This window comes from Cicer arietinum, chromosome 4 (assembly GCF_000331145.2).
Source record: "Cicer arietinum cultivar CDC Frontier isolate Library 1 chromosome 4, Cicar.CDCFrontier_v2.0, whole genome shotgun sequence".
In the NCBI taxonomy this organism is placed as follows: domain Eukaryota; kingdom Viridiplantae; phylum Streptophyta; class Magnoliopsida; order Fabales; family Fabaceae; genus Cicer; species Cicer arietinum.
In genome coordinates this window covers 26,974,244-26,996,375 of record NC_021163.2, presented here as the reverse complement: position 1 = coordinate 26,996,375, position 22,132 = coordinate 26,974,244, and the positions used below count along the sequence as shown (strand labels likewise).

The window sequence follows — 22,132 nt, the reverse complement described above, 5'->3', positions numbered from 1 at the left end:
TTTTAATACTCTATTAATCGACTCCACAAGGTTGGTTGTCATCTGACCCCAACGACTACCTCCATCGAATGCTTGAATCCAATCTTGTCGAGGTATGTTGTCTAACCATTTCAAAGACTCCAAGTTTACTATGCTGATTTCTCTGCAGTAGTATCGATATGTAGGCTCGTTGATCGATTAACCTGTATTGAAACAGTAGACAATTATATAAATTAAGAATGAAATTATTAAAAATTATACTAATTATAAAAATTAAAAATGAAACTATTACCCATAGAAATAAAATTTTTCTTCAAAGCATTGTCTTTAAATTCCCTTTTAAAATTTTGTGAAACATGTCGGACGCAAAATATATGCTTTGACGGAGGATCTTGCCACCCATTATTCGGATTATTATAAGCATTATTAATGGATTCATGTCTATCTGAAATCAAACAAATATTGGCTTGTGGAGTGACATATTTTCTCAAATTTCTCAAAAAGAAACTTCAACTCTCTTTTGTTTCACCTTCCACAATAACATAAGCAATAGGAATTATGTTGTCGTTCCCATCTTGTGCAACTGCTACCAATAGAGTTCCTTTGTACTTGTCGTACAACCAAGTCCCATCAACTTGTACTATTGGTTTGCAGAATTTAAACGCAGATATACACGGAACGAAAGCCCAAAATAATCTAGAAAAATCCTTATCCCACCTATCAAACTATTCTCATGATAAGTTGGGATGGTTTCCATTTCTATTTTAGTTCCTGGAGCAAACGTTTTCATAACCAACAACCATTGTGTGAGTTGATCGTAAGACTTTTCCCAATTACCATAAATTTGTTCGATCGCTTTATTTTTCCCAGCCAGACCTTTTTATAACTAATTGTGTAATTATGTAAAAAAGCCAGCAAAAATGACATTCACTTTGATTGAAGGATCAACTTTCGCAACTTGCATTATGCTTTTACATATCATGTTAGAATCGAGTTTCTTATGATCTTGTGACAATGCAAAATTTGTGCATGTATGAGGCACATTCAATTTACCAATAACCCACAATTCACTGGTCTTGGCCTCGTGGAGCGACCTCCTAAAGAAGTCGTGGCCTGGGGAAGCGACCTCTTGAAGAATTCCCGAACGCATCTGAAATCCTTCTCTGAGGAAGCGACCTACAAATACATGTTTCCCCCGAACTTGTACTCACAACTTCTTCACTTTCTTTACATCATTCACTCATACATTCAAAGTTATCAAAAATTTGAATTTTTATCATGAAACTATCAACAAATCACAGAGCTGAAATCAAATACATTCAACCATTTGTAAGTATCTCATTAATTGTTTTATTTTATTTATTCTGATTTTTTTAATTTCTTTTATTTTTATTTTATTTTATTTATTTTTTTAGTCTCATTAATTGATTTATTTTTATTTTATTTATTTTTTTAGTCTCATTAATTGTTTTATTTTATTTATTCTAAATTTTTAATTTCTTTTATTTTTATTTTATTTTATTTAATTATTTAGTCTCCCTTAAAGGATAAACTGAAATATCAAGGTCATGTTAACAAAAAACCAAATGAAGTCATATTACCATATTTGCAAGCGGCTGACTTCGGTGAAGTGATCAAACTCGAAAATTATAAAATAGATGTTGGTCTCATTACTGCTATGGTTGAGACATGGAGACCTGAAACTCACACGTTTCATCTTCCAATAGGTGAGTGCACAATAACTTTGGAAGATGTATATTACATTTTAGGATTAAATGTTTCTGGTTTACCTGTTAGCTGTTCCAATTTTGTGCACGTAAAACAAATTTGTCAAGATTAATTAGGAGTTATCCCACCTGAGGGAGCAAAAAAAGGTAATTCTATTAAATTAAAGTGGCTCAATGATACGTTTGACGATGTTAGTGAAGATGCATATGAATTAGAAAAACAAGCATCAAGCATATATCCTACGTATGATCGGAGGGTTATTGATGTCTGACAAATCCAACAACCGTGTACATCTAAAATATCTTTCATTGTTAGAAGATTTAAATAAAGTATCCCAATATAGTTGAGGTTCAGTAATTTTAGCTACACTTTATAGAGAACCATGTCTTGCAATGAAACCTGATGTAATATCTATGAGAGGATGTGCATTCTTGTTGCAAAATTGGGCATGGTATTGTTTGTCTTGCGTCGCTCCTGAATCTCCCAAACCATGGATATTTCCACTTGCACAAAGGTAACTATATTATTTTTATATTATTTTTTCTTTTTTTAAAACCAATTGCTTACCATATTAATAACTTTATTGTATTTTTTATTTTTATTATATTCGACAGGTTTAATTCTAGTGGTCTAAATTTCGCTAAAGTTCCTCACAGCGACGTAGAAGGATATCGAAAAACAATTGATCACATGATGGTTGAGGAAGTAATATATTCAATCACATTTATTTGAATTTTTTAAATATTTTATTTTTTATACTTGTTATAATTACTTTAGCTTATTTTTTACGTATCATTTTTATTGGAGACCTTATCTCGGGTTCCAACATGAAGTTTCTGAAGAAGAGAGGGTCACTTGGACTGCATGTACTTGTCTACTCTGTTATCATATTGTTGAAAAACATCATACAGATAAAGTCACACTCTAGTTCGGTTTCCATCAACAAATACCACAACCACTAGAGGACATGAAGATGTATCATGAGGTTGACATGATGTGTGAGATTGATGATAATTGGAACTCGGTTTGGACGGAAGAAATTAACCATTGGATCGAGCGCCATAATTAAGTGTTGCAAGGTAACATCGTACAAGGTGTTTTATGTAATAGCATATAATATATGATTTGGTTTAGACAACATACAAATTGTTTATATCTGTAGATTAATATCTTTGTGATCCCCGTTTACAACTGTCGTCATACTCTCATGTGCAATCGACCTCCCAATCAACCCCACAACAACAAAACACAGCAGAACTGTCTCCATCATCACCTCACATACACGTCGCTACTGAAGATCCATTTTATGATCCATCACCATCTCAGTATTACGTTCTGTCGGTGCTAGACATACCAACAACCGGTTATCCGACAGAACATGGGTTTCTCTATAATTTGTTTGGAACTCAGTGCACAACTCCTGAGTCGGCTTATGCTGTATTTGTTTCGATGTATAATTTACAATCTCAAAATTTAATGGAAGCATGTGACAGTGGTTTTAATCCATCTACAACTTACATTGAGGAAAATGATCAAAATGGTCAAAATGAGGATGAACCACAACTTGTTCAGAGAGCTAGACGAGTTCGACGACATCCTAGATGTGGGACTGATGGTCATTTAGGCGGACATCATTGATATAAATTTGATGTTTTTTTTCTTCTCTCAAATATGATGTTTTTTTATCGTTAATTTAATGTATTTCGTTTCATTTTCATGTTATTAATATAAATTTCTTTTCATTTAATTGTTATTATTATTTAATTTTTATTATCATTTAATTTATTTTTTTTTTGAAATTTATAATATAATTTAATCATTTTAATTATAACAATTTTTAATTGTAGTTATAATAATTATTTATTATAATAATAATAATTAAAATATAAAATTTATTTATAATTTATTAATGTATTTTATTTTATTTTATTTTATTATTAGTATTTTTATTTTTTAAATAATTAAATTAATAACTCTAATAATAAATAAATATTAAAATATAACCACAAAAAAAATATTACTGAGTTAGAAGTCGTTTCTCCAGGAAACAACCTTCTATTGAGTTTAAAAAAAATTGTCTTCAGGTGACCGCTTTCCCAAAGAACAACCTCCCTACTTAAAAAAAAAAAAGACATTTGGAGAAATAATTTTCAAACTAGGACATTTAAGGAAATAAATAAATAAAAGGGATATTTTAATAAAAAAAAACTCCAAGTTTACACACTAAAAAATATGTAATTAGTGTCGTTGTAATATGTGATGAGTTGTCTGCAGTCGTTCGAACAAAATGATTCCCACGAATAGATATATGTGTAAAGAACATTGTCCTTGATTGATTAGATTTTTAAATTTGAGCTACTTTTCCAGGTCAAACAAGAGATCTTTAGGGTTACAGATTATTTGATGTTGTATTTTGGGCTTATTAATTTTTCAAAATAGACAATCACCAAATACATTATAGGTTATTTTTTAAGAAGCTATTTTTTAACTTAATTATAAAATACACTTGAAAACTACATGAATTGTTATTAATTTTGTTTGATTGATATTTTTTGCCATTAAAAATTATTTGAATTTAGTTTATTTTAATATTTATGATTATAATCATAAATTAAATTTCCAAAATTTGATTATAGTTGGATAGTGAATCTATTGGTTTTTTTTTTCTTGAATAAGATTATCATCATTCCTTTAAATATAAGATTATAAAATAAATAAAATAAAAAACAAAATTACAAATATCACGGTACTCATAATTTAAAGACCAACTAATACACTAGATATAACACTAAAATACAATCTCAATGACTATCTTATAATATGATACAATTATATAATGATTGGTCGAATCACGCAATTTTAAAAGTTAGATAAATTTATTTAAACAATTATATATCCCATGTGTGGCATTGGTTTAAACCTTCCTATGTGCAAGTGTATTGAAAAAAAAACCATATGACAGTGCCATGTGATATTTTGTTAGATAAACACCATTAATTCACACTAAATACGAAAAACGGATAGAATTTTTTGAAGGAATAAAAAGTGTAAAATAATTATACACTTAACATCAAAATATTATAATTTTGTAAGAGTTTAAAATCTATATAGGAATAACAAAATTTATAAATTTTCCATTAACTATTATGTTATAATTATATATAAGCAAAATATATCGTGAAGTATTTTTTTTATGTTTCACAAAAGTAACAGATTAGTTCTTTATATATTTTTTAATACAAAAATCTATTAAATTTAACTTAAATTCTGTTAAAATACTTTAAATTTTTACTTTTTAATTTAGTCTTTTATGCTGTATCACCTTCACATTGTTAGTTCTTTATATTACTTTACCCGCATATCAATATAATTGAAAATATCTTATCATTAAAAATTACACTATATATTGCAACAATAAGTAATTCATATCAATTCTATAGAAAACAATCAACAAACCTTATTAACAGTTTATATTTCTTGATTTTTCTAAAACTATTTATACATGCATATAACCTCTAAAAACTTAATAACGGATGTATATGCACATAATCCAAAAAATCTATGCAGAAAATACACATAATCATATCATTAACATTATTCATTTGTAAATTAGTTTGAATAGTTGGATTATTACGCTCTTTAAATTAAAACTTAAGAGTAATTCAAGATCTACAAATATAATTTAATATAACTTAAAATTAATAATCCAAAAAATATAATTTAAATAACTAAAACAAAAAATAAGAAATTTGAAAATCTATGCAGAAAATGAGCTATAATTCTAAGTGTTAAAAAACAATATAAATATCAAACCATTATTTTGGTAAAACATAAATTTTATGGGAATGTATTTTGCCTATGCTCACCACGTTGCAAATCACACTAGCGAAGTGCGTGGAACTCTCAAGCAAAACACGTTTACTATGTTCCACTCTCCACTATCTCCTCTGCTATAAATGCCTTACTGGCTTCTCCGCAATACTTTTCACTCCCATCATCACTTCGCTTCCATACACCCGCACGCATCCAAGCTTTTTCCCTCCAACCTTAGAATCACCACCTCTGTAATGTCCTACCGCCCTAACTACCAAGGCGGCGGCCGCAGAGGTAGTTCCTCATCCTCCGGTCGCGGCGGTGGCCGTCGTGGAGGAGGAGGAGGCGGCGGCGGCGGCAGAGGTGGTGGACGCGGTGAGCAAAGATGGTGGGACCCTGTTTGGCGAGCTGAACGCCTTAAACAACAACAAGCACAGGTACATTTCAAATTTCATACAAATTTTGAAGTTTAAAACAAATTAATGATTTCACGTGTTTGAATGGTGAAATGGAAGTTCATTGGTGCTTTAAATTTTACTTTGATAAATTTCATTGTTAATAGTTAGGGTCTTATTTTTTATTTTGAAGTTGAAACCAAATGCATGATTTCAAGTTTTTGAATGTTGAAATGGAAGTTCATTAGTGATTTGAATTGTAGTTTGATCAATTTCATTGTTAATAATTAGGGTTTTTATTTTTGTGTTATAGAAGGAAGTGCTTGATGAGAATGAATGGTGGGATAAGATAGAGAAGATGAAAAAAGGAGGGGAACAGGAGATGGTTATAAAGCGTTACTTCAGCATTGCAGATCAGCAAATCCTAGCTGATATGGCTTATCAACACGAGCTTTACTTGTATGTTCATTTAAACGCTCTTAATTGCTTCTTCATTTTACTAGATAGTGAATTGAAACTATTTTTCGTATATATCTAGTGTTTTATGGGTTCATCATCAGTTTTACTCCTCTAATTTGAAGGGAGAATGATGAGTTGTTTATTTTTTTTAACTAGAAAATTAATCAATAATGGTTGAATTGAATTCATCATAATCATAATGTACATGCACATGTATAATAAACAACTCTGCTAGTTCATTTAAAAAATAAAATTCTGCTAGTCGGAGAAGACTTTGTTGTTGATTATATTTCTTCATTGTTTGATTTGTTTGTCTTAATTCATAGTTTATGCTGATGTTTACTAAAAATAAAAAAGTAGTTATGTTATTTCTTATAATGAGTTCCCTGAATGATACCTCCAGGGCCCGGGGGTAATGTTTGATTTGATTCCACCTTCTAAAGTGTTTGGTTCTACTTGGCTGCGATGTTATTGTTACATATATATTCTGTTGGGTGAAGTAGGAGTGATCATATTCACTGTCTAGTTGGGGTCTTTCTGAGGATCAGCCTCGAACCAAACCATACTTCACGTTTGTGAACTTAACAAGCCAAGCCATGAGTTGTTTTGGACTGAACTTGGCTGTGTATCTGTAAAGTAGGTAACTCAAAATTATGTAACAGTAACACTAGTAGTATGTGTTATATAGATTTCTGTCAAATAGCGGCCATAGCATCAGCAGCACTATAGCTTAGGAGAATTGGAACAAATCTCTATTGTTTGCGGTATACTTTTTAGTACAATTATTTGTCAAATAGCTGCTATAGCGGCGTTATAGCACTACTACGTAGCATAATTTGAACAATCTGCTATTTTTCGCGATCCACGATTGACATTATGATTGTCCCAATTTCTTGATATACTTTCTGCACAATAATAAACTACAACAACTACGTATGGAACAAAAGCTATCAGTCAACAGCAATATGAATCATAGATAAGCAGTTGGCTTGCTTTGTACTAACCGTGACAGAGGTTGTTTAAAATTTCTTCTTAAAATAATAATGTATTTTGACATAAAAATCCACTTCTAAAAGTTTGTAGGATGTTCGTTTTAGCTTTTGAAAAAAATTAGATTTCTGATTATTTTGAAAGCTACTTTGAGTAGTTTCTGGAAAAAAGTTGTAATTACAACTACTCTTTAAATTTTTTTTCTTTCAAAAAAACACTCTTTATAATTGTAAGCATACCAGAAAAGCTTCAGCTTTATATAAAACTTCCAGAAAGTTAACTGCATTTGTGCACAATTTTAAAATCAATTATTTTTAAACTTAGACAAACACACTATTTCATTGACTGGGAAAAAATTTCTTTGTAATGTGCACTGGGCCAAATTATACAGCAAACAAATTTATTTAAGAGCTTTACTTAGTTATGGCTCGGTTGTTTTTCACTTCCTTTGTGTGCATGTTGTCATATGCTGGCAGTATTAGGCTAGTGTCTAGATGGACCATGCAACTGTATTGTGCTGCATAACTTTTTTGAGTTCTTGACAGCAATTGAATTTGTGAAAACAAAATCATTTCTGTCATTGCATGCAATACACACTCAGCATTTATTGATTCTGCTCGTGGACATCTATAGCTTAATCTGATGATTTTTTTTTGTTTCACACCTTAAATTCTTCATGACATGATATTTACTTGCGCAAAGAAAGCCATGCATATAATAAGGGGAAGACTCTTGTTGTTAGCAAAGTTCCTTTGCCTGATTACCGTGCAGATCTTGATGAGCGTCATGGATCAACACAAAAGGAGGTGAAGTCTACCTACTACATTTCATTTCAATATACGAGTACCAATTTCTTGTTGAAAGTTTGCTAATATACTAATTTCGGTTTTCTGCAGATTAGAATGTCCACAGACATAGAGAGGAGAGTAGGAAATCTTTTAAATAGCTCACAGTCAACGGGGACAGCATCTGCTAGTGCGCCTTCTGTATCAACTGATATGGGACATAGACAATCCACTACTACTATAAAATCTGCTTCTTCACAGCAGGGTGATTATTCAAAGGAGAAACTCAGTGCTGCACTCAAGGAAAGGCAGGAGCTGGTGCAGGTATTGAAGCATTTTCTAGGAAATTTTGACCATAAATCTAGTATCTTTTGTTTGCATCTATTTGATTGATTTATGCTGTATTTTAAACTTACGATGGGTTGGAAATGTGCAGGCAAGTGATAGTTTGAAGGAAATGAAATCATTTAGGGAGAAGCTTCCTGCATTTAAAATGAAGTCTGAGTTTCTGAAAGCTGTTCGAGAAAATCAGGTGTGGAGAGCTCAGAGCTATTAATCATTCATGAAAAAATGACTTATTTACCATAGTTTATTGACTTGATTCACAATGCTTCTAAGAAATTATATCTGTAGATCTCCATGGAAAATTTTAAAAGAGGACAAACTTTGTTGCTTGATTTTTAAGTGGAATTAATCATCAATATGATGCACAAACTGTTTGAACTTATTTTGGTACTTCGCTCATGGTCATTCTATGGTTCTAATTGTAGTTTTCATTCTAGAATAGAGTAAAATTTGACTGGGGTTTGTGCAGGTATTAGTAGTTTCAGGAGAGACAGGCTGTGGCAAAACAACACAGCTGCCACAATTCATTCTGGAAGAAGAAATATCATGTCTTCGTGGAGCTGACTGCAACATAATTTGTACTCAGCCTCGTCGTGTGTCTGCAATTTCTGTTGCCGCTCGTATATCTTCTGAAAGGGGTGAAACTCTTGGCAAAACTGTTGGATACCACATCCGTCTTGAAGCTAAACGTTCTGCAGAAACACGCCTTCTTTTCTGCACCACTGGTGTATTACTTCGGCAGCTGGTAATATTAGATTCCCCTGTAACTGCCTATCTTGTTTTTAGGATTTTAATTTCCGCATTCATAAAAGTTTAAACAGGTATTGGAGAGTCTAATCTCACAACTTTACCTTTTGGGAGAGTTGGTGGTCAACATGTCATTGGAGCATCTATAATCAACTGGTCATGAAATCATTTCTTTCCATACCCATTGATCTAAATGAAAGTTGAATTTCAATATAAGGCAGGGGAGACACTTGCATTGTCAATGCATTGAGCCCATAAGGATCTTGTGTGAGGGTCGTGTACCTGTGTTCGGCATAAAATAAACCACGAGTCTTCACTTAATAACTTCAGATAGTTGGTGATTAATTAACATTTTCCCAATTGTGGCAGTGATGCTTGTATAGATTTATTAGAATATAAAATTAAGTTCATACAGTGAGGAGGAGAGGATGAAGTAGTTACTTATTTACAAGATTAGATTAGTCTTACCAAATATCTATTTTAAATTTGAAAGAGGAAAAATATGAAGTTAAGAATATCGCAGCCATTGGCGGATCTTCATGGGGACATAGGGTGGCCACGCCCTAAAGTCCCCAATAATTTTTTTGAAAATACTACTATTTTTATTTTATTTTTTGAATAATGTTATTGAAACACAATTTGACATAAAATGAAACACAAATACAATAATGTATATTAGAATACAAATACAAAATGGGATCCTCTTTATTTTACACAGTATTGTATTTGTATCGTATTTTGTGTTAAGTTTTGTATTCCAATAACATCACTCTTTTTTTTATTTTATAATTTGGTCAATAAAAATTGATCTATTTGATCCATGTTATGGATCAAATACATCAATTTCGATTGATCAAATTATAACTCAAATATCTATTATAAAAGAAAAATCGGAGGAAATTGTTTATAAAAAAATTACAAAAATAACTACTACAGTTATAAAATAAACTAAATTTTTCAACCTAAATTCCATTTCAACCTAAATTCCAACTATGTGAGTTGTGAATTTTATCTAGATATATAATTAATTTTATATAGAGATATAAAAATCAAATCAATGATTATATGATCCCAAAAATTTAACCAAAACTAATTAAATTAGATTCATATTTTTTGTAATATAAAGAACTAAAACGTTAACTGAAATTAAGTTAAGGGATCACAAGTGGTATTTAGCCTTATATATATATAATATTGTTTTTGTCCTTGTAGTTAAGAAAATTATATTAATAGTGTAAACATTTGGATTTAATTTGTATGCATCGACAATGTAAATATATTTTACATTGTTAATTAAGCATAACCGTTAGATTAATAAAATAATTTGACTTTTATTATAATTACTTTTAAAGTCACATTTATGGATGATTGTGATGTGCTGACAGTGTAAAACTTTTTACATTGACAAAACATAACAATTAAACTATAAAATTTTAGTGTTTGAAAACAAAATATAGAGTTTTAGAAACTAATTTTTAATTATAAAAATTGTAAAACAAAATTTGATTTATTAACTCTATCTTATAAGGTTAAGAGTTTGATCATCAATATATTTTTATAAATTTACAACTTAAAATTTTTATATACAATATTATATTATATCTTTTTATTTATGCATTAAAATTTTAAAAATTTGGCCTCTCCAACATTTTCGTTCAAGCTCCGCCACTGATCGCAGCCTTATACGGCATGTTCATATGTTCTTCACAAAAGCCAGTGGTGTTGTGTTCACTTTTCTCTTCTATCTTTGTTTTATTAATAGGTCCAAGATCCAGAGTTAACTGGTGTTAGTCATTTGCTAGTGGATGAAATTCATGAAAGAGGCATGAATGAAGACTTTTTAATTATAATTTTACGTGACCTTCTTCCTCGGCGTCCAGATTTGCGCCTCATTCTAATGAGTGCCACAATCAATGCTGATTTATTCTCCAAATACTTTGGAAATGCCCCAACAATGCACATACCGGTATTGCATTCTTCTTAAATTTCATGTTATTGAGTTATATTTTTTTTATTATTTCAATGCAAATAGTATTTCTTTTATATAACTTTTTTTTGGACATATGTGTCAGGGATTTACTTTCCCAGTGGTGGAGCATTTCCTAGAAGATGTGTTGGAGAAAACTAGATATAGCATCAAGTCGGAGTTTGACAATTTTGAGGGGAACTCAAGGAGAAAAAGGAAACAACAAGATTCTAAGAAGGATCCTTTGACCGAAATGTTTGAGGCATGTATTCTTGATATATGAATACATGTATTTATGGTATTTGTGATTTATAAGATTAAGATACTTTGATCTATGGACTCTTTTATTTTCACCACCTGTTATTTTGAGAGTTTTTATTTTTGTGCTGCTGCCCACTACTGTTACTAGAGAGCTCACCCCTCGCCATTGTTTTTTTGAAAGTCCCTTGCCATCATTTATATATAAATATGAATAATGCTTGCACATCTCTATGTTATTGCAGGAACTTGATGTAGATACTCATTACAAAAATTACAGCTTGGCCGTTAGAAAATCTCTTGAAGCTTGGTCAGGTTCACAAATTGATTTGGGTCTGGTATGTATGTGCACCATTTATTTATTTGCAAATGCCAGATGAATCTGTATTTTATGAATTAGGGGTATCGGCTATTTGCCAAGTCTCTTAGCTTAACGAGTAATTATCCGGTAAAAAAGCATCAGAGGCTTTATTCTTTTGTCTGCAGCTAGTGCAGAAGTCTGTTGAAACTAAGTATTTGTAAGAAATTGAGTGTGTTTGTACTCATAGATAATCTGGTTTAATCAATCAGTGCATTGAGTATAGGAGCTAATGATGGACTGATTATAGAGCTAATGATGAACTGATTATAGAGCTAATTAATAGCTACTGTTGAAGTTATGGGCTTGTTTGACGGCCATGATAGAATAAGGCTATATAGAATAAGATAGTTGGATAAGAGTAGGAAAGGACGAATCTCAGTAGATCGTATCCTATCCAAAATTTGATGGAGTTTCAAATAATCCACTAGAGTATCAAGTTATTATCCTATTCTGTATTTGAGGTGGATATGCTAATGAAACTAAGATATTATTCACATCCTCTAAACAAACTACAGTAGTTTAATATTCTAATTTGTTTTAGATATGCTAATGAATCAAGATTAGCATTCTAACATTTTGCTATTTGGCTTTCCTCTTTGTCAATGAATTGTGCTTTGTGTTTTCACGGTTGCAATGGTTGTTTCATTTCTTACTATCTTCCTTACTCATGTGGCTCTATGCCTTTAATGATGTTTTTTAAGTGTTTGTTTCATTTGATTACTATTTTGTTTCAGGTAGAAGCAACAATTGAGCATATATGTCGGAATGAAGGTGGTGGAGCAATTCTTGTATTTCTTACTGGCTGGGATGAAATTTCTAAGTTACTTGACAAACTTGAAGGAAATAACTTACTTGGAAACCGTAGCAAGTTCTTAATCCTTCCAATACATGGTTCAATGCCTACCATCGATCAATGTGAAATATTTGACCGTCCTCCCCCTAACAAAAGGCAAGCATGTTTCTTTTGCTAATTTTGTCATAGACAGATTTTTGTCGTGATAATATGCTTGGAGAAGTTTGTGAGGAATTTATGTGAATATTGCTTTGGCGTATATATAAACATGTTGATCCTCAAAGGGGAACTTGTAAACGAAAACTGGTTAATCAAATTTACTTGATATGTTTTCTGGAATTTTTCCTGTATATATCGAACTACTGGTTAGTGCTTGCTTTCGAAAACTCGAAAGTAGCCTAGCAAGTTGAGCAAGTTAGCCTCCAATGCAAAGCATTTATTTTTATTTATAAAAAACTTGGTTGGCAAGAACACAAAGGTCTCAATTTCACTCGTCTATGATATATAATAATTTAGAAGAAGGCTGCAATATTTCCAGCTTGTTTAATTATATATATCTGATGCTTAGTATTTCTGGCCATTGGTTGTTGATTTTTAGAATTTAATGGCTAGTTTATGAAATTCTGAATATGTTACCTTCTACAGTAAGCTTGTTCCAAAAATCCTTTCTTCAAAAGGTGTTATGAACCAGAGAATTGAAATGGAAGAAAAACATTTATTATTATTGAAAACTGAAAGAAAATATTGAAAAGAAATCCCCCCAATGGTTTCTCCTTCACAAAGGAGCTCTCCTTTCAGTCATAATATCAAAAGTACCCGCACTTCAAAAGGAGTTCGCCCAATGGATTATGTTACTCATAGGCAGTCAAATTCTTACATGTCAGGATTCCCTTCAGCACCAGCAATCTATTTCCAGTTCCTCTTGCTCCATCTGATTAAAACATAATTGTCTTTCCTAGAGATTAAATGGCGCTAATTCACCTTGTCTCCTACAATTCTTTGATTTGTAAAAAAACATCCATAGCAGCGTCGCAGCCACCCTAAGGGATCTGCCATCATAAGTGTGAAATTCCATCTTGAGTATTGTTGAACAATTGATCCCCCTGACTGCAATTCACTTCTGTCTCGCGGAGATCATTTATGTCCTCGGTTACCACTGCCTGTTACTCCCAAGTTCTCTTCTTCGATCCCTTATTTGCCCCTCGAATATTCATGGAAAGATAGACCATCTGTTCTTTCGGGGCATGTTGCCTGATAGCTGTATGGTCCATGAACTTCTAATTTAAATTCTGTGTCACCCATGCTGACTGCTGATACCAATTTGTTGTGACCCCCTTGGCCATAGAACCAAATCACATGCCTAGACATAGAAGACTCCTTCTTTCTACCTATAAAGAAAAGAAGAAACTGACTCGTCCTTCGAAACTTGAAAGATCCCCTCCTAAACTAACACAGTCCCCCCCTAATTAAAACAGATTTCTCTGAGTTTCAATTCTTAATTAATTTTTGAATATTTCTTCCAATTCAAGTCTTTCTTTTTAAAATCCTATACATAAGAAAAGGATCCTAATTGATAACATCATGACTAACAATTATTCTAATTGATAAAATAAAAACTAGCACTTAATGAGAAGGGTTTTGTTACAGTCTTATCAAGACAAATAAATTCAAATTTTAAAAAGATAAAGTAATCTGAATTAGCAAGAGGCTCATTGCATGGCTTGAATCTGTGACCTTAGTCACATAGTAACAATTCCAACCATTGCAACAAGGCTCTTATTCATTTGATCTAAGTCCAAACTCTTGGAAAACTTGACTTCTACGCGTTTTACAATGCAATTGTATTTTTGCGTTCTACTACTAAAGACTTGTGGTGTTTTGCTTACATGTTTATTTGAGTTTGGTATCACTTTAGCATCTACATTTTTTATCGTTGTTATTTTACCATTGCAGAAAAATTGTGCTAGCGACAAATATTGCTGAGAGTAGCATCACCATAGATGATGTTGTGTATGTCATAGACTGTGGTAAAGCAAAGGAAACCAGCTATGATGCTCTAAATAAGCTTGCCTGCTTGTTGCCATCATGGATTTCAAAGGCTTCGGCACGTCAGGTATTGTTGAAGTTGCGGAACATAACTTTTTAGCTGCATAAAACACGTGACTATTCCGGAGGCTGAGCTTGTATTATATCTGATTCTTGTAGTTGCTGAATAATTAAATGTTGTCTTTGAGACTCTACTCCCCCACCCCCAAATCCAAATATAGAAGGCATGAACAGAGTGTAAACATGGTACATTCTATGTTTTTCTTTTTCACTAACAAGCAGACTATTTCAGAGGCGTGGTCGTGCTGGTCGAGTACAACCTGGAGTTTGTTATAGATTGTATCCAAAACTGATCCACGATGCTATGCCAGAGTATCAGTTACCTGAAATCCTACGAACACCTTTGCAAGAGTTGTGCCTGCACATTAAAAGCTTGCAGCTGGGAACTGTGGCATCATTTTTAGGAAAGGCACTTCAGCCACCAGATCCTCTTGCTGTTCAAAATGCTATTGAACTTCTAAAGACAATTGGGGCATTAGATGACAAGGAGGAGCTTACTCCATTGGGTATACTGTGCCAAACATGCTTGTCTACTAAAGCTATTTAGTTTAAGCTTTGCATGTTATCTGAGCTAATTTGATCTTTACAGGTCGGCATCTTTGTACTGTACCTCTGGACCCAAATATAGGGAAGATGCTTCTCATGGGCTCTATCTTTCAGTGCCTCAGTCCTGCATTAACTATTGCTGCTGCACTTGCTTACCGCAACCCATTTGTCCTACCTATAAACAGAAAAGAGGAAGCTGATGCAGCAAAAAGATCTTTTGCTGGTGACTCTTGCAGGTTAGTCATTGATTTTGTTCAAGAAAATGTTCTGTTCCAAGTGTTTGTTCAAATTTTACTTCATTAACCACTCTTGTGCTTGCTTAATTATAAGTATATTTTTGATTCAGTGATCATATAGCCCTTCTTAAAGCTTTTGAAGGATGGAAGGAGGCAAAAAGTAGGGGGGGTGAAAAGGAATTTTGTTGGGAAAATTTCCTATCCCCAGTGACGTTGCGGTTGATTGATGATATGAGAATGCAATTTCTCAATTTATTATCTGACATTGGATTTGTTGACAAGTCGAAGGGTGTCAATGTAAGCCCTTGTCCCATTTGTTTTTTCTTTTAAATTTTTAATTGAAGCACTTCTCCCCATATCCTCTCCCAATTTAGTTTCTCACTCTTAAATGAACTCTGGTTAAATTTTTTCCTATTGACTGATCACTGATCATATTAGTCTGGATAATTCCCGTTTTCTGCTTACCTCTGAAAGTTTATGACTAAATTCTGAACAAGGGCATGGATGTTTATCAATCTTGATTTATATCTCTGCAGGCTTACAACCAGTACAGTCATGATTTGGAGATGGTTTGTGCAATTCTTTGTGCCGGGCTCTACCCTAATGTTGTGCAGTGCAAAAGAAGAGGAAAACGGACAGCATTCTACACTAAAGAAGTTGGGAAGGTTGACATCCATCCCTCTTCTGTTAATGCTGGAGTTCATCTCTTTCCTCTGCCCTACTTGGTATATAGTGAAAAAGTGAAAACAACCAGCATCTATATTAGAGACTCTACCAACATTTCAGATTATGCCCTACTTCTATTTGGTGGTAATCTCGACCCTAGCAAAAATGGTGAGGGCATTGAGATGCTTGGAGGTTACCTTCATTTCTCTGCTTCAAAGAGTGTCATTGAGTTGATAACGGTAATTTCTCTCAATCTTTTTTCCAATAAAATCCGTGATGCTTTTCCTTTATACTCCCTGTTACATTTAGAATATTTGGCTTAAATTATTTATAACTTTAAAATATTAACACAACATTTATTTGCTGTTTCCAACAATACCCTCATTTGACTAAATAGTCCACATATATTCTACTGCTCTAAACACTGTAGTTAATACAGGTGTTTTAGGGTATAAAAATTAACATAACTACTCTCTCTGGACTCAATTATAAACATAAAAGTGCATGCGTTTATTGATCTTAAGTATAAACAAAAGTCAACTAATCTATCCACATTTTGGATTTTGCCTTTTCAAAAAAAAAAAAAAAAAATCTATCCACATTTAATGAAATTGTTTCAAAACTATCATTGACATTAATTCTTTAATGTTGTGGGAGTTGACCATAATAATTAGGGGTGAGTTTGTAATTGTATTCTTTTTTTACATGAAATCAAGAAAATTAAATTCACTTAACTACCATCCTTGGTAAGTGTGAAAAAAAAAGAAGAAATTTTTGCTTATAATTGATGGCGGAAAGAGTATCATCTTTTTAAGAAGTGTGTATTTCTAAAATGACACATGGTAACTGGATATGTAGAAATTACGTGGGGAGCTTGACAAGCTTCTAAACAGAAAAATTGAAGAACCAGGGTTTGACATTTCTGGTGAAGGAAAAGGAGTGGTTGCTGCTGCTATTGAGTTGCTGCAAAATCAAATCATGCGATAATTTATTTTTTCAGGGCTGACAGTTCTGTTTACTGGCATTCGTTAGCTATTATAATTGGCACTAGATTTTGATGATTTTGTTAGTAGTTTTTATTAATCACTACCATTATTATTTGGAGTGTATATGTGCAACATCTATTCTATTTCTCTTTGGTAAAAAAGGACATACAGCACTCGATAAATGAAGGAGAAAGAAGGATAAGATTACACATTTAGATTCTTTGGTAACTACAGCAAGCGCACAATTGTATCACGTGATAAAAAGATTGTCAGAGACTTTGTATTGAGCACCGATTTCTTACTATGTTGATTAGCTAAACTTACTAGTAATTATAAGGTTAAGTTAATTGAAATAAAATAATTTTATCGTAGAAGAAATAAAGTCACGGAATAATGATTGTTCACAATGACACATATAAACAATACCGGTCTTTATAAAGTTGAGTGTTGAATTTTAAAGTTTGATAAACTATTGTAATTATTGTCTTCCACAAGTGTTTCATACACCACCCTAAAATAATGCTCCACACAAATATGAAAAAAAATATCAAATTACCTTTACTGTTTTGAAATTTTATAAATATTTGAATGTGAAATAATGTTGTTTCCTTATGTTTATGGGGTTCGAAGTAGGTAGGGTGCACCCCCTGGAATGCACCCCTTAATGTGAGGAGTACCTACAAAGATGCTCTAATATTAGAGTAGTAAGACAGTTTGATAAAAGAGTTTTAGCATAATGTATTAGGGATGAATGTTGTTGCTGTCATATTTGGAGGGATTAACCCCCTATTTAGTTTTAGGTCCCGAATTGAACAGTAATCTTAGCCTTTTATTTGGTTTGCTCGTTTAAGTCCTATTTTGCCCGTTTTAGCCTTTTATTTGGTTTGCGAGTTGAACAGTAGAGTTATTATGACTTGCTTTTGATGAGAAATGTTATCGATCTCTATCATGCTGATTATCGTTCCCTTAGTCATTAGTTAGTCCATTGGTTTAAGTCTAGCATCCAAAATAATTTGGATTAGGTCATTTTATCTCAGTTCGGCTAATTTGATGTTTATTTTATTTAGAAAATTATATCATGTACTCCTCAATTTTACTTATATCCCCATAATATTTAAAAATATCAAATTTATCCTTGATTTTAGCTTTCAAAAATTTCCGTAGCAAATAATTTAAGTTTTCCGCTATGTAATAGATTTCTAAAAAACTTTTTATAAGATTTTTCGTAGAGAAGGTTAACCGAAAAATTTAAAAAAAGTTTTTAGTATAAAAGATTTATACTTGAAAACTTAAAAAAAAAAATTTGATACAGAAAAGTTAAAATTGTATATAGAAGGTTTGTACCGGAAAATTTAAATAAACAAAAATTCAGTGCAGAACATAGAAGGTTTGTACTAGAAAACCTTATATTTACATTTTTAACTTCTAATAACGGAAATCTTTTTTAAAGTTTTTTGGTTAACCTATGTAACCTATATTCCTTACGATTAGGAACGTTGTATTCACCCAATCGATGACTATTCAATTGAGATCAAACACTTAAATTTAAATTCAATTTTTTTAATTTTAAAATTAAAATTATATTTTTTTTATTGGTCCAAGTTCTATCAAATAGTATCACATTCATGGAAGTTAGTTTGAGTGCATAGATTCAAATTCATAAAAGTAACCTTAGAATCTTCGAAATTCATCTAAATTAATGTGAATAAAAAAATAATAATAAACATGGTCCCTTGCTTAATAATGTATTTCTATAAGAATAATTTGGTATAAGAAAAGAATAGTTTTATAAAATAATGTATATTTTTCTTATGGAAAATAATAATGCATAATGTATTATTAAACATAAAAAAACAGACGGAAATATTTTCACAAAATATTTCTGATAATCTTTAAAAATCTTTTACGTATCGGAAAACTTGAATTGTTTTGTCTGGAAATCTTTAAATAATAAAATTGAATTGGTAAACTAATAAAAAAAATTAAAGATAAATTTGACATTTTCAAAATATTGTGGGATATATAAGTAAAATTGAAAAGAATAAAGTATAATTTCCATTTGTTTATCCTATTTGATTTGCATGCCTTATAATATCACTAGTTTGTGATAAATACCTTATTTGATATTTTCTTTAAGCTATTTGAATTATTTTATTTATATACTAGTCGACAACTTCATCAACATAATTTTTTTTATACTACTTAGTATTTTGTACTAATTTTATTATTATTATTATTGTTGTTGTTGTTGTTGTTGTTGTTGTTGTTGTTGTTTTGAACTTAAGATATTATCCTCTTTTACACATTTAATATGTGTGAGTTTCACTGCTAATGAAGTTCACGTACGTGAACTATCTCAGTGAAACAAGGTGACGTACGTTAACTGAGTTTATGTACACTTACTTGATTTCAACTCACGTACGTGTATTGAGTTCACGTATTAGTATTGCATGGACAAAAGGGGAGACAACATTGACAAAATGTATGAAGGTTTGGAACTTGATTTTGAGGAAATGCATGATGGTTTGTAATGTGATTTTAACGAAATGTATGATGGTTTGAAGCCTAACTTTGATGCAATGAATGATTGTGTTGAACCCGAAATTGAAGACTCTATGAACGACGAAGGTGAACCTGTTATGGTTTATTTGACTTATGTGTTTAGCATCAACATATTTTTTAATACGCAAGATGATATATTGAAAGGAGCTAGAAATGTTGGAAGGGAAAATGGAATTTTCGTTGTCATTTTTAGATCTGAAACTGCGATAGCACGACCAAGAACAAAGACAAAATTAATTCTTAATTGTGAAAGAAGTGGTAAATATAGACTTTGAAAGAATCCTAAACCTATCAGGAGTACTTGGACTAAAAAATATGAATGCCTATTTAGATTGACAGAAACACCATCAAGTGTTGGTGAGGGATGCTATCTGCATGTAATATGTGGTGTCCAAAACCACGAATTGGTCAAAAAACTGACTGGTCATTCTTTCTTAGGCTGATTGTCTCAGGAAGAGAAAATAGTACTCGGTGATATGACGAAGAACATAATCAAACCAAAGAACATATTGATGACACTAAAAGGTCATAATGCTAAAAGTTTGACGACAATGAAAACAAGTTTATAATGCACGTCAAGTATATCATTCATCACTTAGTCGTAATAAAACATAAATGCAACATCTTTTGACATTGATGGAATGCGACAAATACGTCTATCAATATAGGAAAATAGATAAATCAGATGAGTTGAGGGACATATTTTGGGTCCATACAGATGTTATCACTCTTGTAAATAATTTTTAAATAGTATTGATTATGAATAACACATACAAGACATGTAGGTATCGAATGTCATTACTTGAGATTATTGGTGTTACATCTACTGAAATGACATTTTGCATGAGATTTGCATATCTACAGTCTGAGTGTGCTGATAATTTTGTATGAGCACTACAATTGTTGAAATAACATATTACAAGTGGTGAAGTTGAAATAATCGTTACTGATAAAGACCTTGCTTTGATGAACGCATTTCAATATGTTTTTTTCAAAAACAATCAATTTATTATGCTTGTTTCATGTATGCAAAATTATCAAAGCGAAGTGCAAGATGACTGTGTGTGTGTGTGTGTACATATGTATGTAAGTATTTAAGTATCAATTATGAGTAAACAAAATTTAAGGCCGTCCCGCAACTCGAATAAATCGTTGAAAAATGTGTACACGTGAGTAGGTCAAGTTGGTTATATGAGTAAAAGAATTTTTCTAAACACTTGGTCATACGTCTCACGCTCACAGCCTCCCTCATCTCTTCAGTCACCACCTCTTCTCTCGCACTTCAATGATTCACAAACCGTCTCTCTCATTCAACCCTAAAAGAAGCAACGGTCAGCGGCGTGAAACAACCACTAATCATCTAAGTTGTTATGACTTATCTTATCGTTCTTTTTAAATTATATGATCTCGTTCTAATTTATTCGATCTCGTGTTCTGAACTCTTAGTATATCATATTCAAAAATCATAGTTCTCATATCTTTTGTTACGATTCTTTTCTAATCTCTATTTTACATATTCCCTTTTATGTATTAATGTTTTATATTTTTTAGTATTATTAGTTTTTTTCTTCTGGTAAATTAACCTTTATTTTTTTAATTCTATCAGAATTTTATCAGGGTTTTATCTTGGTTTACTTTAGTCATTTTTAAGCTATTGAGTTTTCTTGGTTTAGTTATTTTTATGTTTCTGTGTTAATAATGCATAATTTTTTGTTGTATGTTGTTTGCACGATTTCTTTTTAATAATTTAGGGCTTGATGTACTCTTTTTTTTTTTTTTACAGTTTGACTAACAACGGTTTTGTTTTTATTTTATATGTATATTGACTTCAGATTATTGTCAAAATACTCTAAATAGATTTATGTATTTTTTAGATTTTAGTTGTGATTTACAATCATAATACATTATATGACTAACTTTTTTCTAATTTTTGTTTCATTATGTTTGTTTAATGTTTTGGACGGATATGTCTGTGTTTTTCATATATTTGTGTGATTTCCACTTATTTGAGATGTAAAATTAAATAATATATTTATTGTTATTATTTTTTAGATTTACCGATTTTAATTCGTATGAGTAACTTCTTTCTTTTTATGTTCCATTTTCTTTGCTTATTGGTTTCATATTGTATGTTTTTGTGTTAATGAGTGATTGTTTTTTAGATTGTTTTGACCTATTTTTTTTTTCTTTCTATTAATGCAATATGTTATTTTGTTAAGTTCTAAAAGATTTGAGAACAATAATGGTTTTGTATTCTAATTAGTGATTACTAATTAATATCTATACAATTTTTCAGATTGGCCAGCAAAGATGACAAATCTGTATTTAATTTTTTCATATTGGGCAATAAATATGATTTCAAGTTAGAATAGACGTCAAACATGATGTTATTTGTGTTATTTGTATTGATT

At 31.4% G+C, this 22,132-nt stretch overlaps 1 protein-coding gene across 2 annotated transcripts; it reads left to right on the top strand.

Moving 5' to 3' along the window:
- Window positions 1-5,557: 5,557 nt before the first annotated feature.
- On the top strand, window positions 5,558-17,463 carry LOC101501805 (DExH-box ATP-dependent RNA helicase DExH1). Of its 2 annotated transcripts, XM_012714937.3 has the most exons (16): window positions 5,558-5,957; window positions 6,229-6,374; window positions 8,071-8,170; window positions 8,261-8,473; window positions 8,586-8,681; window positions 8,964-9,239; window positions 11,004-11,207; window positions 11,314-11,469; window positions 11,711-11,803; window positions 12,561-12,775; window positions 14,573-14,732; window positions 14,958-15,231; window positions 15,315-15,507; window positions 15,618-15,804; window positions 16,044-16,412; window positions 17,032-17,463. In XM_012714937.3, exons 1-16 carry the CDS (start codon window positions 5,664-5,666, stop codon window positions 17,158-17,160), a joined length of 3,105 nt encoding a protein of 1,034 aa, XP_012570391.1. In that variant the 5' UTR covers window positions 5,558-5,663; the 3' UTR covers window positions 17,161-17,463. The 2 variants fall into 2 exon arrangements, with proteins under 2 accessions (XP_012570391.1, XP_027189532.1); XM_027333731.2 differs by lacking the exon at window positions 5,558-5,957 and having other exon boundaries at window positions 6,233-6,374; window positions 8,067-8,170.
- Window positions 17,464-22,132: the final 4,669 nt, after the last annotated feature.